We start from the raw sequence: 16,889 nt of genomic DNA, 5'->3' as shown, positions 1-16,889 counted from the left end.
CATACTTATGAATAATTATTTATTTACTAGATTTGCAATTAGCGCCCCAGGTAATACGGTGATAGGCGCTTGTGTTATTTATTAATAATTATTTATTTAACAGTTTTGCCAGGAAGCGCCCCGGGTCATTAGGTGATAAGCGCTTGTGTTATTAATAATTATTCATTTAAAAGAGTGGCCAGTAAGTGCCCCGGGTCATCAGGTGATAGGCGCTTATGTTATTTATTAATGATTGTTTATTTAAAAGAGTGGCCAGTAAGCGCCCTGGGTCATCAGGTGATAGGCGCTTGTGTTATTTATTAATAATTATTTATTTAACAGAGTGGCCAGTACGCGCCCCGGGTATTTAGGTGATAAACGCTTGTGTTATTAATAATTATTTATTTAAAAGAGTGGCCAGTAAGCGCCCCGGGTCATCAGGTGATAGGCGCTTATGTTATTTATTAATGATTGTTTATTTAAAAGAGTGGCCAGTAAGCGCCCCGGGTCATTAGGTGATAGGCGCTTGTGTTATTAATAATTATTTATTTAACAGTTTTGCCAGGAAGCGCCCTGGGTCATCAGGTGATAGGCGCTTGTGTTATTTATTAATGATTGTTTATTTAAAAGAGTGGCCAGTAAGCGCCCCGGGTCATTAGGTGATAAGCGCTTGTGTTATTAATAATTATTTATTTAAAAGAGTGGCCAGTAAGCGCCCCGGGTCATCAGGTGATAGGCGCTTGTGTTATTTATTAATAATTGTTTATTTAAAAGAGTGGCCAGTAAGCGCCCCGGGTCATTAGGTGATAGGCGCTTGTGTTATTAATAATTATTTATTTAACAGTTTTGCCAGGAAGCGCCCTGGGTCATCAGGTGATAGGCGCTTGTGTTATTTATTAATGATTGTTTATTTAAAAGAGTGGCCAGTAAGCGCCCTGGGTCATTAGGTGATAGGCGCTTGTGTTATTAATAATTATTTATTTAAAAGAGTGGCCAGTAAGCGCCCCGGGTCATCAGGTGATAGGCGCTTGTGTTATTTATTAATAATTATTTATTTAAAAGAGTGGCCAGTAAGCGCCCCGGGTCATTGGGTGATAGGCGCTAGTATTATTTATTAATAATTATTTATTTAAAAGAGTGGCCAGTAAGCGCCCTGGGTCATCAGATGATGGATGCTTGTGTTATTGGACCTTATTTGAATCTCGCGCGTCACCTTTGGTACTAATTTTTTTTTGATCTAGTGATTTCCCACGTCAGAGAGGTTGGGTCCTAGAGAATTCCCAAATCTGGCCGGAACTATATCCCATCGCTGGGTCGGGGCCGTCGGGTATCGGGGACGGTGTGAGCGAGTCGGAGACGAAAGTGAACAAGTGCTCTTCTCCGATCGTCCGCGATCGTCCCTGACCGTACGCGAGTCGCAGTTGTACACGTTAGGTTAGATTAATGCTGTATGTAAACAATAGTTTGTAAATAAAGAAGTGCAAATACAAACAAGTTTGTTTACTTTTTGCATTAATCTAATCTAACGTGTACAACTGCGCATCGCGTACGGTCAGGGACGATCAGGGACGATCGGAGAATCACGGAGGAGAGCAGGAGAGCACTTGTTCACTTTCGTCTCCGACTCGCTCACACCGTCCCCGACCGTCCCTGGATTGTAAGGTGAACGAATCTTGCTTTTCTTTTCTCTTTTTAATGTTTTTTTTTTCTTCTTATTTTAATTTTCAGACTTTCATAAGTGCTGAAGTGTGCTTACTTAATCAAGTACAATTTACTTAAACCTTACAGCTGGCAATTAAATGACTGATGAGAAAAAGAGCCGCGAAAACACTGTCGAATATATATTTGGGAATTCGGAGCACACAATTATATCATATATGAGGTATGTAAGTAAGTATATACTTGTATATCATATGAGTCATTTTACAAAAAAAGGCTGTAGACTGTTAATTAAATACTGTAAAATAGAAAATATGTAAAGTCTGTAAGCTCAGACCTGTGTAAAATTAATGGATTCCCGAAATATATGGTTCACAATTTTTTTTTAAACTTTGGGGGATATCAAATAAGCTGCATGCATCAGGAAACTTTTGGGCCCGACATCGCCATGTTCAAAAAACTCAACTAAGTAATAAATTTACATACTTTTATCAAAACTACCCACGTACTTAATTAACTTTTATTTTTATTAAACAACTTAACATATTTCTTTCCGCTTCAGTTAATATGTGTGTAAAATCTGTACTGGAGTATATTTATTAATTTGAATTTTCCCTGACGAGTACATACATTACAACATATATTATGCTCGTAGAATCCTTGTATTCAGTCAATAAATAATTAATATAATGTCATTTTTACATGAAATAATCAAGATTTATTGTTTTTTTATTCGTACGCATTCAAAACAATATATTATATAAATAAATAATATAGTTTTAGCAACACATGTACGCACATATGTATATACATATATATTTAATAGTTAATCCTTTGTATATTATTTGTCGATCAGTATGTATCTACTTTATGAATAAAAAATCAATGACTCGCAATAATAAATGATCAGTTTCTACTAGTCACTACAGCGGGGTTCAGGCGGCGAAACCCCTGGCTCTGCTAAAAAAACATCGAAAGGTCAATAGTAAACTAAGATTTGGTTTTTGTAATGAAAACATTTTTTTGAGCTCTATCTATGTACTTCAGCATCTTTAAATAAATCAAAACATTTTTTCATTCATAGATATTTTACATCCATGTATCACTTTTTGAAAAAAAAGAAATTTTTTTTTTCGACAAATTTAACTTTATTTGGAGTTGAATATAACGTACAAACCTGCGTACAAATATTTTACAAAAAAACAAAAAATACTGCCCTCTACCAAATAAGATTTTTCTTCAGTGCGGGAAATTTTCTTTCACTCGTTCAATCATCTGTGGCACTTGTTCCCGACATTTCTGGACACTCTATCACCAAGTGCTTACCGTCTTTTCCGCACTTGTCACCTAAATAACTATGTTACCTAAGTCATATATTCTTTCACAATGCCGATGAGACGATCAGTATATGTTTACTTTGTGCTTGTAAATATTGTAGGAAACCTTTATATTTTTTTTTTTTTTAATTACTATATGTGTTTAAAAAATAGCGTGACTAAGATACAAAACGTAAAATATTGGCTAAAATAAAAATGAAGATTTTTCAAAGATATACGTATGGTTAATTTCTGTAAATTGGTATATATATATAACTATATCCGGCTGAACAGACAGGAAGGTTGAGCCCTACAATTAATATGATATATAGTACTTTAATCTACATTAAGAATATATGCTTGTTCAATTACGATTATCGTGAATAACTAAAATTATCTTTGATCTACAATAGTATATTGTTTCATTAGGTAATTTAAGTTGATCGTGAGATTAACCAGTGGTTATATGAATACAAAAAGAATTCACAGTTACTCTACGTAAAATAACTGCTCGAGGTTAGAGAGTTTATAATTTTTGTAAAAATCGAGCGACACTAAATTTTCGTGTAAAAGTCAGTGCCTGTGGATTAACTCATAATAAAATATACATTCAATTAACAGTTACGGACAATCCAACCAGTTTGAATGTATAGATATAAAAAAAATAGATAAATAAATAAAAATTACGTCTGATATAATATTGCTTTTCACAGTTATACAGTGTATGAATAAGTAAAGATGAAAATTACAAGTATGATATTAATTTTATTTAATTTACATGCGTTTGATACATTGAAGAAAAGTTTAACGATACCCAAACAAAAATACGATTGGCAAAGTTTACTGAGAACAAAAATTCATGATAATTTATCATCGCGCCATCAAGTTAGTTTATTTTTATGACTTAACTCGACAACTAGGCGTGAATATTCCGACGTTGTAAGAATTATTTCTCAAAACAATCCAGCAATCGTTGCCAATTACGTTGTTGGAAGTAGGAATTGGAATAAAAATATTCTCTTCAGACGCAACATCGTTTCTTATGTCATCGCATACGATGGCTCGAAGTGGCATGAATTGTTTGATTTTTTAATAAAATTGAAAAGTGTAAATCCCTACCATCAACAACCAAAGTGTCTAGTCATATTTTTTCACGACAACGGAAAAACACAGTACAAGAAAATAACACGTGATGCGTATTATATTTTAAAATTTTTAGATTTCACCATAATTGACATAAACGTGGGACGAAAGGAAGATCAAGCGATGATAAACTTTTTCAATCCGTTCGAAAACCTTCACTACAGATCGAACATCGGTGATAAATCGACACTCTTCCCCGACAAATTAACGAACGTCAAAGGCTATCCATTCAAAGTGAAAAAATCCCCTGCAATTTACAGGGACGAAAGTGGCGAGCTGACCAATAAGTACCCCGTGGAAAAGAGCGCCCTACGCGTATTTATACAAATGTTGAAAAAAATCAACTTCACGCTGGTTGTCGTACAACTGACTTCGGACAACGCACTGGACAAGGGCAACGTCAACGGATACTTGGGACTGAAGCTAATGATGATGAAATACCCCCAAATGTTTCCTGACGTCTCGGTACTTTCCCAATGTCTGAGAACAATAGCCGTTGGGCCGATCATTTTTCGCACGAAATTCAGCAATTTCGACAACCTATTCATGTTCATAAATTTGGCGTCGTTTTTGCTGATCGTCATGTTTTTCTTGAACAAAGTCCTGATGGGGCGCATCCAATTTTGGAGCACGTTCAACATGGCCACGCTGCTGATCGGGGGCTCGAGCAGCGTCGAGCCGCAAAGTAAAGCACAAAAATTGATCATCGTGTGCCTCATACTTCTGTCCATGAAGTACTCGGCCGATTTCTACTCGGACGTGGTCGACATAAAGATGATCAATGAGCTGGAGGAGTTCGACACCCTTGAAAAATTGGACGATTCGCAGTTTCCCATTTACGCGTACAATTGCTTGGAAAACATGAACCGGCCGAGCCTCAGGTACAAGACTCGCTTTCACAGTATACACTCGAAAACGTTGAGGCTTAGCAGGGCGGATGAGTGCAACGCCATGCTACAATCCGGCCAGTGGGTCTTTTGTGTTTTCAAAGAGTACTACTTGCCGCGTTACTTCAAACCGGATAGCATGAAGTTGACCAAGGTGACCTTCATGTGTCAGCATTTTGTCTACTATCTGGAGTCGGGCTGTCCCTTTCACGAAAAGTTTCAAAAAGTCTCCTCGGCGTTCATGGAACACGGTATCATTCGTCACTTTGAAAATTTATTCGAAACGAAGGACCAGTTGCGCAACTACTATAACGACGAAGAAGTTATTACCGTCAAAGTTTTTCTTACAATTTTAATAACGGGGTATTCGTTGTCGGCGATTGTTTTGGTGTACGAGAAGAGAAAAGGATCGTTGGCAGGAAAAAATTAGAACAAACGGCGGAATACGCGGTATTAAATATTACGAATACTATAATCTCGTCCGAAGCAACGATGAAAAACTTTAGGTGAGGCGTCGAAAATTGGAGAATCGATCAACACAAAGTTCAGTTTTTGTACCAGGAATACCAGGAGCCTACATATTTTCACCTATAGTTTATATCTTTAACCATTTTTTTGTCCCACATCAAAACTAACAGCGACAATAGCTACTTGTTTTCTCGATTCTGCTTCAGTCGTTGGCAAAATTTATTTTTTCTTTTTGTTTATTGTTATTTTTTTTTTTTTTTTTTTTTTTTTTTTTTTTTTTTTTTCCCACTTTTTTCCACTTTCAAGTTACGCACAAATGATTCAAATGCCATTAATTTGAATGAAACATTTATTAGTTATCTAAATAAATTGGAAACGTGGGACATGTTACGAATTTTACTCGATGCACTGAAAATATGAATTAAAAAATTCTACTACATGACTTTCCTATTTCATTTCATGCACTTGTGTTTTAAATATTAAACAAGATAATTGTAAAATACGGCACCACATATGTTACCAGTTGAAATCATAGCATCAAATTTCTCTTGATTATGAAGAAGCTTATTTGAAATCTCCGTAAAAATCACACATCAGATAACAAAACAAAACTTTTAAAGTATGTGCGCACATGAAGGATCTACAGTTTGCAGCGTATAGTTTCATCAATTGCACGGCAAAGACGAGTGTACCTTTACGCTTACTCAATTTACACGTGCAATCGTATACTTTTTCTTTTAGAAAGTATTAAATCTTAGGAAAAAATGAAAGCCCTTTGTGCTACCCTGATTTTATTTACGCTCTGCCAAGTGATAGCCCGCGAGGGAGACATGGCCATTCGGAATCAGTCGTCGGAGTGGCTGAACGCACTGCGGTTCAAATTGTCCGAAATTTTGGACTCGAAGCATTTGGGTATTTTGTACGCGCATCCAAGGAAAATCCAACCCCGGCGATATCCCGAAGTTGTGCGGGCCGTAACTCAGCGACATCCCACCGCGATCGTTTCCACCCTCGAGTCATTGAAAATACCCGAAATGCTTTTCTACCGCAACACGGCCGTTTACGTAATTATCTTCAACGATCGTAGATTGGAACTATTGACCGATGTGGTGAACAATCTGAGGAAAAAAAATGCCGCGCTGCAGCGTCCAAAGTGCCTAGTGATTAGCATGCATCACGACAACCGTTACGAGCTGCACGGCTACAAGAATCTGTTGATACAAGCGTGGCGCTGGAAAATGTTGGACTTTTCGATAATCCACGTTGACGGGGAAAACGAGGTGGCGGGAGCTTTCCTTCATCACTACAATCCATTTTGGGACAATGTTTACCGTGAAAAATTGAGTGCTGATTCGACCGTTTTCCCTAACAAATTGGCCAGTGCAAACGGTTACAATTTAACGGTGACACCGTCAAAGTACGTATCTGTCGATACTAATACCCGAAATTTGCGCTCAGTGTTGTACTCCGATAAAAATGTCCTGCACATGTTAACCGTGATATTTAAAAGGTACAATTTTTCCATGAAATTACAACGGTATTCTTTCGGGGCGGTAAGAAAGGATAAGATAAACCTGTTTCTGGGCAAACTGTACAATACGCCACGGTGGCCCGATTCGAGGACAAAGTTGCATTTGTTCAGTGGCTACGTGAATCTAGTCGCCATGGCTCCGGTTGTACACAAAACTAATGACCATCACTTCGAAAGTGGTACCATTTTTTTCATACTTCCGGTTTTAATTTTAATTTTACTCTGCACTGGGGACTTTTTGGATAAATACTTTCAACATCGCTTTTGCACAAATTGTGATTTAAAAGCCTTTCTAAAAACCTTAGTTCTGGTGTTGTTTGCATTCTCACTTGTCTTGTACCCTGTCGAGTTGTACATGGGATTTTTCAACGCAAAAATCACGAATAAAGTAAAATCCTTCGACGCCTTGAATGATCTGTCCAACTTGCAACCGACGGTTTATCTAAGATCTGAATTTTTCTCCTTTATTTCGGAAAACAGTTTTCTCAACGGCGTCCACTTGAAGAGAAAATTAATCCAAATCAATTCTTTGAAGTCGTGCTTGAGTCGGGTGGAGAGACGCAAAAACGCAATTTGCGTGGACCTCGACTCCAACTTTCAAGATGAAAATAATGCAAGGGGTTGTTATGCTAAAAAGGCAAAGCCTTACTTCAAACAATTTATTTTTGAGCATTGGATGGAGCGGGCCAGTCCTTACCACGAGGATTTCCAGAATTTTATCAACAGAATGGTACAAAATGGTTTCGACAAATACCTGAAAAATGCAGAAAATAAAGATTACTTCTTATACTTGGATCGTGATAATTTCATGGAATTGGAGATGGTGATTGTTATTTTAGCTGTTGGATATTGTGTATCCACTATCGCTTTTTTGTGTGAAATCAGAAAAAAAAATTCAATTCAATAACCAGCATTGACATTACTTTGTTTTTATCATAGGTTTATTTTAATTTACCAGTAATATTTTATTTATAGTACAAAATCGTTTTTTATGATTATTTATATGTAATTCAAGATACCTTTTTGGTTTAATTTACGAAATTGTTGACAAAGGTGATTTCTGTGCTGTGATTTCAGGTTTCCATGACTTTGGTGAATTAATTTGGAGAGGAAACGTTGAATGGAACATAAATAATTATTAGATGAAATAGAACAAAAATTTATTGATAATTATAATAATTAATAATGGTTTTGAAGAATTGAACTTGATAATTGTCTTTGTAAAAGGAAACTATCGAAATCATTTAATAATAGCAGATATGTCTAATGTAATATGTATGGCACGCTTACGTGCACCCAAAAAATAATTTTATTCAATTTTGAGTAAATGTTGTAAGTCCCACTTGTGTTTCCACTTACCACAATGTTTTGGAATTGCTGCAATATTGTGAAATCTTCGAACAATTTGAAAAAATTTTAGAGTAAGACAAATACACTTATTCAAGACGAATAAATTGTTTTAATGATTAACATATTACTAAAGTTTACCAATTCTTTAAAAATTTTTTTTTTTTTTTTCAACCAATAAGCAACAAATTCAATAAAGGAAAACCATGCAAGCTTTACTCTGTTTTTAGTTGACACAAGTTTGAACATTAATCATGTCAATTAATTACATCTTATATCGGTGACAAAAAGTCAATTTATGCTTGATAAATATAATCAAATGTATAATGTTGTTTGTGCAAATAAATTTGTTTAAATGCAATGCGATTTAATTTTTTATTTTGTTAAACAAAAATTAACATACTTATAATTTGTTTATAAAAATAATGTTAATTTTTTATGTAACATACATGTGTTAATTAATTCTTGATAAAACATACACGCAGTACAATAGATATTTATATATATACACATAATAGAGGACGTCCAAATATAGTTCTACAAGTGATTTGGTAAGTAGATATAAAATATCGTCATTTTTAGCATAGTATTATAAAGAATTAATCAAGAGGATGCATGCATTAAATACGTGTGAACGTTATTCATTTGTAATAAATTGTTTTCAAAGAATTTCAATTATATAAAGCTTAACAAGTTAGGAGCATTAAAATATAAAATTTCTGAATTTAAACTAAGAAGTTAACTACTTTTTTGTTGTTCATTTATCAAACCATCACAGGGTGTAAAAAAAAAAATTATTTTACTGTAATATACTGATCTGTTATTTTGAATTACTGAGAATACATTAGTGTGTGTTGAAATGGGAGTATATATTTTTGTGTTGCTATAATTTTGTTAGAAAAACAAACGTACTGATTAAAATCTAGTGGAATGAGTGAAAAAAAAAAAAAAGATGCAAATCAAGTATAATTATAAAAAATACATTTTAGGTAGTTTTTAATTGTTAATTTATGGTATTTCAAAAACATTGGAAAGCACAGATCGGAAATCTCGCATTAAAAATGTTTTTGTCTTATGATCCAGAAACAATTTTTTATTTCTTCCAGTTTTAAAAATGCTACTCTGATTTTTTGAGTCACCTGCACGAGAATAATTTTTTTTTCAAACTCCGATGATACTTTGTAATAATTTCGCCGTAAGTTCGACCTTGCCAAAATAGGCGAAAATTTTGATGGAAATGTCGTCCACGTAAATTCCCTTTTATTCTTACATCTAGATATTTTGGAAATTAAAAGTTGCCGCCACATATTATCACAAATAAAAAAAAAAAAAAAAAAGGCTCGAGAGCGAGCGAACTTCTGTTCAACAAGTGTTTCAACTTGAGCGACCAGAATCCAGAGATCAAGTGCTACCGTAAATCGTATGGTACTTAAAAAACCATATCAAGGCATTCGGAGAATTCGATTCTTTCATTCGTAAAATCGTAGAGACGAACTTTTCCGTGAATTGATTAATATTTTCCAGACTAAAGCTGACGCGTGATAAGAGATAAAAAAAAAAACATGTCGTTCGCGAACAAAGTCGTGCTGATAACGGGTGCGAGCTCCGGAATAGGTGCAGCCACGGCCATCCATCTGTCCCAGCTCGGAGCGTTGCTTTCCATCCACGGCCGTAACAAGGAGAACCTCCAAAAGGTGGCGGACCAGTGCAAGGATCCCAAACCTTTCATAGTTACCGGGGAAATCACCAATGAGTCCGACGTCAAGGAAATCCTCGAGTCGACTCTGAAAAAGTATGGGAAACTCGATGTTTTGGTCAATAACGCCGGCACTCTGGAGTCCGGTAGCATTGAGAACACCAGTTTGGAGCAGTACGACAGGTTGGACGAGTTTCATCGAAATAACTTTTTTTTTCAAGTAGCATTTTGACCACTAATGTCACGACCCCTTGATTTTCAGAGTATTCAACATCAATGTCAGGTCAATCTATCACTTGACGATGCTGGCTGTGCCCCACTTGATTAATACCAAGGGCAACATTGTTAACGTCTCCAGTGTAACTGGGCTCAGAGCTTTCCCCGGAGTTCTTTCATATTGCATGAGCAAATCTGCCATAGACCAGCTGACCAGATGTGTTGCTTTGGAACTTGCTGGCAAACAGGTTTATGTCCCGATTTTTTGGTTCTTTTTTTATCAGAACATTACTTAGAACACTGCATTTTCCAGGTTCGAGTAAACGCTGTGAATCCTGGTGTTGTAGTCACCAACTTGCACAGACGCAGTGGTATGGATGAAGACAAGCTCAAGCAGTTCTTCGAGCACAGTAAAGATACTCATGCCTTGGGCCGTCCTGGACACCCCGATGAAGTCGCCAAGACTATTGCCTTCTTAGCTAGCGATGATGCTAGTTTCATTACTGGTCAAACATTACCTGTTGATGGTGGTCGCAGTGTCATGTGCCCACGATAAGATGAATTTCAAGGATATTTTATTTCTTAATCATACCAACCGCTGTTTATTTTTGCATTGCGATTTTATACAGAAATATGTTTGTTCGATCTTGTTTAAAGGGGAATATGAAATAAAGGTATATTACTGATAATTCGTATTTAGTTTTTGTTAGTTTTAAAATAATTATTTTTTTTCAAAATACTGAAAAAAAAACATTTTTTTAAGAAAACTACCACTTGTCTACACGTAAATGTTCATTTATTATTGGTATGAAAAATAATTCCTGGCGAGAAGTTTGTACTGACCCTTTTCATCATTTATAAATAAAAGAGCTCGTATTATTTTTTATACCAATAATAAACGAACATTTACGTTTACACGTTCCCGGTGTTTTCGGAGCAAACAAGAACACATGGAAATATATATATAGGTATATACGGTACACGTGACAACAACGGAGCAGAAGAAATGTTTCGTAAACTTTCATTGTTAGGTTATGTCAGTCCATGTGATCGATTGAACGTATATATACCGGTGTTTTTTTAAGTTTTCTCAGTAATAAACTGAGTATAAATAAAATTTCTACGCTATAGGCAAGCATTTTATTTCAAAAATTAACGAAATGGAAGAAAATCGTACAAGAATCGATTGGCACCTGCTACTGAATATTCCCTTGGCAGAAGGTAGGGCCATAAAACCGTGTGATTTTCCAAAATCTACATTGTATTACACTAGATGAATTTGTATGAAAATTTTTCAGGTAAAAATACGATAAGCCATGAGAAGGAAATACTGAGCGGACACTACGAGACTGTGTTTGACAGCGAATTTTTCAAGTCTAAAATGACATCAGTGTTTAGTAAAAACTTTGAGGAGAACATTAGTGAAAAAATCAATGCCAGTTCAGATGTTGGTGAAAAGTGGTTTTGCATTGGCGTTGCGTCCCTTCTGTGTTTCATCCAAAACAACTGGACTGGTCCTTTCGCGAACACGGATGTCGAATGCTCGCTGGGCTTGAGGAATATTGCAGCTGCCAAATTAACACTGGAGGATCAGTACAATGAGAACGTAGTGAAGCCAGAACTGCTCTATCTGGCCAAAGTAATATTTCGCAGTGAGACCTTGAGGACAAAGTTTCCGTTGTGCACCTGGTGGTTACTTAGAGCTAATTTAATCCATCAGTTGCTTCTGGAAGAGTCGTCTGCTGTTTTGTTTGCTGAATCCGAGGAGCTGATAAAGACCATTTGCGAGTCTGATTTGGTGGAAGACAGTCATTTGAAGGCTATTTTCAAATTAGAGGTAACGCACTTTTATTTGTATTACACAAGAATACAGAGCTCAGAGAAATACCTGGAGGAAGCTGCAATTGAGGCACAGTTAAGTTTTGATCTGGAAGGTGCACTGGGTAAGCGCACAAAGTACCAGCAGCAAGAGAAAGCTCAGTTGTATTTAAAGGTCAAGTTGGAAAAGGAACCGTTTCCACACAGGGGGTGCGATAATTTACCAAAAGTCACAAATCTGAGCGATGACTTGCGCTTGGAGAAAATTGAATTTTCAGAAAAAAGAGAAAAGGCTCAACTTGGAAGCATAGAAGAATCTGTTATCTTGACAAAATAGTAAAAATTATTTTTGTTTATTGAATGCAATATTACAGTATATATATCTTTAAATAAACTTTTTTTTTTTTTTTACTTGAGTTTTCAGTTGAAAGTATCACAGCCAAAGGATGAACTGACAAACGAAGTGCTTGCGCCTTACCTGGACGTAAATACGGATTAATTAATTTTTTGTCTAGATAACAGTAGTTTTGATTAGTCATTCATTTATACGTGATTTTATTAGCAAGTCATCGATGAGACTGAGAGCTGGGCTTTAAAAATGTCCGCGCTGTTCCAACGCTGCATCTTAGAGTCAAATCACAAGAGAACGATAGAACGTTCCCTTTCTCAAGTTGAATACTTGATCGAGCAACTCAAGTGTGAAAAAACGCCCATTGCTCTCAGGATGGATTCGTTTTTTGCAAGTGGCATGAAGCCAGTATGGGTATTGAAGCAACACTTGGCCAATTTGATGCTCAATCTGGGAATGGTCAAGGGCGCTTTGGACCTCTATTTGAACCTTTCTCTGTGGGAAGATGTCATCGTTTGTTACACAATCTTGGAGATGAAACACAAAGTAAGTTTCTACAGTTCAAATGTAATTTCTTTGATTGGTGGTTACACAGATGCTGATATAAAAAATCTTCACCCTAGGCTGCGGATGTTATTAGGCAAGAGTTGGCTAAAAAACCTACTGTCAAGTTATGGTGTTTGTTGGGTGATAACACACAAGAAGTTGAACATTACGAGACCGCCTGGAAACTGTCAGGGGAAAAAAGTAGTCGCGCGCAAAGGCACTGGGGATTCTATTACTATTCCAAACAAAACGTGAGTTTTTCTTGTTTTTAATTTTTTTGAATCATAATTTATAATTTTCTTATTGTTTAACAGTACCAAGAAGCTATTCCACATTTAAAGTTGTCCCTGGAGTTGAATAACATTCAAGAAAACGTGTGGGTCAGACTTGGTTTTGCTGCTTTGCAAGTTGAAGACTGGAAACTTGCTGCTTCGGCTTACAGAAAATACTGTGCCCTTGAACAATCGGTTAGTATTTTCACCGATTATCACGATGACTTGAAAGTTTTTTCGAAAGTTGAAAAAAAAAAAAAAATTGCAATACTTGTTCTAGAGTTTTGAAGTTTGGAATAATTTAGCCAAAGCTTACATCAAACTTGGAGACAAAGCAAGAGCTTGGCGCTCGCTACAAGACGCCATCAAATGTAATTTCGACAAATGGGAGGTGTGGGATAATCTGATGGTTGTCAGCACCGACTTGGGTCACTTTTCAGAAGTAAGAATGATCGAGCAACCATTTATATCTGAATTTACGAAAATTTATTTTTCCTTGCCACAGGTGATTAGATGCTACCACCGGATCTTAGATGTCAAAGGTGTCCACGTAGATATCCAAGTTCTCACAATTTTATCAAAAGCAGTAATCGACGAGTTGAAAGATTCGGATGGGAATTCATCGAGAAAATATTTACAAAAGACCCTAGAACTCTTTGGCAGATTAACATCGATGACAGCTACGGACTCGGATGTCTGGAGGCTGTATGCTGAGCTTACGTTGCTGAAAAAAGACAAAATAGACAACGAAAAGGCTGCACGTTACCTTCAACGAGCCTATCAAGCAGCCGTTGCGAATCCAAGGTAAGATCTTGTTCCACCCTATGGGGGTTAAATATGCTTATGTAGTCTTTTTTTGACATTTCAGGTGGTTCACAACTATTGAAGATTCGAACAAAGTGCTAGAGACGTGCAAAAGACTGGCAGAAGCTTCCCTAAAAAGTACGGAGCACTGCGCTGTTCAGCAGAAACGACAAATACTCGCGAGCGCAAAATTATCCCTTCAATCTGTTGTTAGAAAAATCAAGGATTTAGCGTGGGAGGATATGTCGGACATCGTGGAAAACTTGAGTACAGTCGAGGAGTATCTGCAGAAAGTTCTTGATGAATTGGAAAAGATAAAGGGTTTAAATTAAATAGAAACTATTTATTAAACGTGTACTTTCAGCAATGCCGCACTCGTACTTTATTGTAAAGTGAAGATCTATTGATTTTCGTATCTAAAGTACTTTGTAATATTTGTATCAATTACGTATTGATATGTTGTACATAAACCGAATAAAACTTTTTATTACTTTTCAAACGTTTCCGTAACTTTTGTCATTTTATGTCAATTAAATTCTGGTACTGACATTTAGGTCGTTTTTTTATCTTTTACAAAAAATTTCCCTACACAATTAACTCAGAAATCAAAAAGTATAAAAAAAAGGTTGCAAACAACAGCAAAGTGTTCACACATCTCCATGGTACGTGCTAGCAATGATGAATCTACAGTCAAAATTGTTTTCGACGACGATCTTCATGGTACTCTTGACTTTGTCGGCTATCATAAACAGAATTTCGTTGTTCATCTCTCTGACATCTTCCAAATCGGAGTCTATGAGTTTTCTCCGGAAAAATCGGCACAAGTAGGTCTTGGTGGTGCCGAAGTCGCTTATCTTGAAATCTTCGAGTGCCGAGAAACACCTGTGCGACTCAAAATTCACGAAAACCTTGGCCCCGAAGATCAACCCATGGAACTCGGTGTTCATTTGTAAATCCTCGTCGTTGCCGATCTGAAACACATAGTATTGGAATAAAAAAAATTAAAAAAATGAATCGCGATTTGCTTACTTTCGATACTCTTCTGAACGTCGTGTTGCTCAACGGGATGCGAAAATGAAAGAGGAACATCAGCTGGTTGACGTGGGACGAGACCTCGATCTCCGTCCGATCGCTGAACTGCAGGTCCGTCAAGCCCCTGATCGTTATACTGCGTGTGCATTATAATATATATACCTATATATTCTTCAAGACTCTGTTCGCATGAGGTGCACACTATACATCTATTACTTGATATCGTCTACTTAGTTTAAAAATCTCCTTTTTTTTTTAAATAAAATTTAATTAAATTTTAAAGTAGTATGAAAAACGATTCAAATATTTCATACAATTTTAATTATTTCAAATTATTTAATAATCAACATAACAATTATGTTTAATGAGGTAAAATCTATGATAAAATTAAAAAAAACTCTATCATTGAGTACGTAAAATAAATAGTAAATGGGTTTTCTTAAAATTTCAACTCAATATTAATTTAATAAGGGTTCAATCAACAATTGAAATACATTATTTTTGTTAATCTTAAGTTCGTTACTATTAATTAAAAAATAATTTTCATTGCTAGTTGAATGGTATTTCGTATTGTTAAACAATCGGTACTTTAATTAACTATTTAATTAAATTGCTAATTGAATTAAATATAATTGTTAGTTTATTGGTATTTTAGTCAACAATTAAATTCAATCGAACTGAATCGTATATTTTAAACTATACACAACTTGGCCAGTTGCAACCAATATTAATAGCTGATTATTTTTTTGTGGAACAGCTTACTGACGCAAGCGTGTGTTGCACGTTTTTTAGAAAACAATCATGTTTGTTTAATAAAGGCTTTAATTGAGAGTTGGCAAAGTTAAAAATTTTCAATAATTAATAGTTAAAAATTGTTTCAGTTACCAAAACGTTTCTTAATTGTTTCTTATTTTAATTTACACTTGAATTTAGTTCTTAATTGGAAAAATCTTTAATCATCAATAACATTGAATTTTTCATCAAAATAACTTTCATTAGATTTGAAAAATTCAATTTTTTAAAAACGCTAATAATAAGTTAATCAAGAATTCTCGACGAACTGGCCAATGAAGTCGTTGAAAAATTTTTGAAATAAAAATAGCTCACGATAGCCCCTCGTATGTAGATAGATCGAGGGGAATACAAGGAAAGAAATTGTTCGACTAAAAAAAAGTGTATACTGACTCGTAACTTTCCTCGAACGCCCAAAAACTGTCGTTTTTCGAGTTGGCGATCCTCAGTGTGCCGCCGGTCTCGTTAACGAACTTCTCCACGGTCTTGGTGATTATAAGGTCTGTGGCATCACTCACGTTCTCCTGTCAAATTTTTATTTTTTATTTCTACGCCCTTGGTAGGAAAAAAATATCTATGCTGCATAGAGTTAATCGATGCTTTCAGATTTTACGTGCCCGTAAGCTGACGTGGCTGTAAGTAAGCAATTTATCTGTAACCTGACGTCTTTTGAAGATTACGTGTCCGTAAGCTTATGCGTGCCTATAAGAGAACATGTGTGGGTATAAAAGCACAATTTTTATTTTTACTTGTCTGATGAGAGCGCCAGTAAATTAAAGGTATATATAGTTGACTTTCTGATCTGACGGTAATGTAGAGCGCAACTTACCGAACATTACTTGCTCTGGTAACGATTGCGGAAAACACCTCATCACACGCATGATGCACGTAGTATATTATACTAAAATTATATTATTTTTTACTAAAAAAATGTTATTCAGTAGTGTGCGCAAATATCACGTTGTATACTAAAATACTAAAGGTATTGGATACATATACTTTTCGTCTTTACCGCCACTAATATGGTAGTCGAG

At 35.7% G+C, this 16,889-nt stretch overlaps 3 protein-coding genes across 3 annotated transcripts; 2 read left to right on the top strand and 1 right to left on the bottom strand.

Annotated features, from left to right (window-relative positions):
* Nucleotides 1–9,693: 9,693 nt before the first annotated feature.
* LOC106637320 (uncharacterized) lies at nt 9,694–10,912 on the top strand. The gene is made up of 4 exons (XM_014350061.2): nt 9,694–9,755; nt 9,855–10,209; nt 10,289–10,490; nt 10,556–10,912. Exons 2-4 carry the CDS (start codon nt 9,893–9,895, stop codon nt 10,796–10,798), a joined length of 762 nt encoding a protein of 253 aa, XP_014205547.2. The 5' UTR covers nt 9,694–9,755; nt 9,855–9,892; the 3' UTR covers nt 10,799–10,912.
* A 405-nt stretch (nt 10,913–11,317) lies between these two features.
* Nucleotides 11,318–14,530, top strand: LOC149375107 (tetratricopeptide repeat protein 27-like). Its single transcript, XM_089590216.1, has 9 exons — nt 11,318–11,463; nt 11,541–12,396; nt 12,478–12,544; nt 12,623–12,955; nt 13,033–13,206; nt 13,270–13,422; nt 13,508–13,669; nt 13,733–14,031; nt 14,096–14,530. The coding sequence occupies exons 1-9, from the start codon at nt 11,403–11,405 to the stop codon at nt 14,361–14,363; spliced, it is 2,373 nt and encodes a 790-aa protein (XP_089446342.1). The 5' UTR covers nt 11,318–11,402; the 3' UTR covers nt 14,364–14,530.
* Nucleotides 14,506–16,736, bottom strand: LOC149375106 (uncharacterized). The gene is made up of 4 exons (XM_089590479.1): nt 16,695–16,736; nt 16,249–16,379; nt 15,061–15,199; nt 14,506–15,002 (listed from the first exon to the last, which is right to left on the bottom strand). The coding sequence occupies exons 1-4, from the start codon at nt 16,734–16,736 to the stop codon at nt 14,679–14,681; spliced, it is 636 nt and encodes a 211-aa protein (XP_089446605.1). The 3' UTR covers nt 14,506–14,678.
* Between the last annotated feature and the right edge of the window lie 153 nt (nt 16,737–16,889).

This window comes from Copidosoma floridanum, unplaced genomic scaffold, assembly GCF_036245765.1.
Source record: "Copidosoma floridanum isolate Cflo_tuat_1 unplaced genomic scaffold, Cflo_Japanese_pri ptg000012l, whole genome shotgun sequence".
Lineage (NCBI taxonomy): Eukaryota > Metazoa > Arthropoda > Insecta > Hymenoptera > Encyrtidae > Copidosoma > Copidosoma floridanum.
This window is presented reverse-complemented; position numbering and strand designations above follow the sequence as displayed.